General features: G+C 43.9%; 1 protein-coding gene across 1 annotated transcript in view; it reads left to right on the forward strand.

Annotated features, from left to right (window-relative positions):
* LOC101855450 (TBC1 domain family member 23) overlaps window positions 1–1,545 on the forward strand; it is a gene marked incomplete in the record, with an annotated part of 11,837 nt that overhangs the window by 400 nt on the left and 9,892 nt on the right. The window contains 1 exon segment of the mRNA XM_013089290.1: window positions 1,110–1,216. Within this exon segment, the coding sequence (XP_012944744.1) occupies window positions 1,110–1,216 (107 nt within the window).

A 1,545-nucleotide genomic window follows, 5' to 3' on the forward strand; every position in this document is an offset into this window, starting at 1 on the left:
CCCCAACTGTTCATATGTATCCTGAATATATGTCAAAACAATCAACGTGTGTCTTGCCCACCACTCATACGGTCTTATGCCGTTGCCAGCACCGTACAACCATACGTGGTGACACGACGTGCTGGAATCAGGCACTCGTCTATTGATGGGCATATGGAGTTGTTGGTATCATCTTAAACGTTGTTCATTTGTCGCGCTTTTGATGAAAAAAGTATCCATTTATCTTGAATAGAAGTCAAGCTATTTGCGATTGAAGGAGGAGGGGGTCGCTTGGTTTCAGAAGTAAAATTAGCGAGAAAATGGCTGCCAAAGTTTGTTGACTTCCATAGCTCAAGAGTCCTTGAAACGGCAAATTTACATTTTTCGTGCCATTAATCAACATTTGTCCATAAGATCGACCACTCAGAATGTTTTTGACGGACATTCAAGGTGTTGAACCAAAAAATACAAATTGGAAAACAAAAATTTCCTGACTGGCCGAAAAATGTCGATTTCTTGGATTTCATTATTTTGACGAGCGCTTGATTTCACCACGCTGCCTCATATTTTTTTTTTTCCCCAAACAAAAATGTCTCTACAGTTGTCCGTCTGTCTGTCTGTCTGTTTGTCCTCAGACTACCCCCTGGGCGGTGCTACTGACATTAACCTTTCGAGTTCTTATGCACAGTAGAATTGTAAATGGGCTGATTCATCAATGTCATGCTCATAACTGTGCCTGATCTACAACAGGGAACTGCTGCTTTTCTTTCCTGATCCTTACTATCGTCATTTTCCTCTACTTCTTTTGTATGTTTGTCACTCTCCTATGACCCGCTATTTCCGGGGTGCCTTGATAGTCGAAGCAGACTTTGTACTGTTGAAGCTAGAGAGGTGAGCAGAGTAAGTCTGATTCCCTGTAAGGACTTCTCTGTTGACATCCACCCTTGGTGCTCATATGACCTTATGCAGTTGCGAGCGCCGTAAAACTTCTACTAAAACACAAAATTACTAAAACAAATGTGGTCTTATGCAGTTGCAAGCACCGTACAACCATTTTTTTCTTTACCCAAACAAAACTGTCTCTTCAGTTGTCCGTCCGTCTATCTGTGTGTCCGTCTGTCCGTCCCCAGTTCTCCAAAGACCTGCTGGGTAAGCTGTCGGGGGTGGTGAAGACAAAGTCGGCCGAGATGAAGGAGAAACTGTCCAACTACATCAAGAACGAGGGCTTGTCCGATAGGTGGGTCTGTCTGTTGGTTTGTCTGTCTGTTTGTTTGTTGGTTTGTTTGTCTCCAGCTCAGGGTAGATGTATTTGAGAATGGAAATGGGATTTGTTGGGGGTTGTTTTATGTTTGTTGTTTTTTTCCTGAAGGAGTTTACAGAATCTGATTTGTCAAAGCGGATGATTTGCTCCTTCTTTCCTGTCAAACTAGGGTTGGATCGGGCTCGCAAAATTAGCGTCCGCGAGTAACGAACTACCCGCTGGCACTACCCGCAAATGAGCGGACGGGTAACGAACCGTCCGTTTGTGAAGAGTAGTTCGCTACTCGCTACTCGCTACACATCGGA

Source organism: Aplysia californica, unplaced genomic scaffold (genome assembly GCF_000002075.1).
Source record: "Aplysia californica isolate F4 #8 unplaced genomic scaffold, AplCal3.0 scaffold00918, whole genome shotgun sequence".
In the NCBI taxonomy this organism is placed as follows: domain Eukaryota; kingdom Metazoa; phylum Mollusca; class Gastropoda; order Aplysiida; family Aplysiidae; genus Aplysia; species Aplysia californica.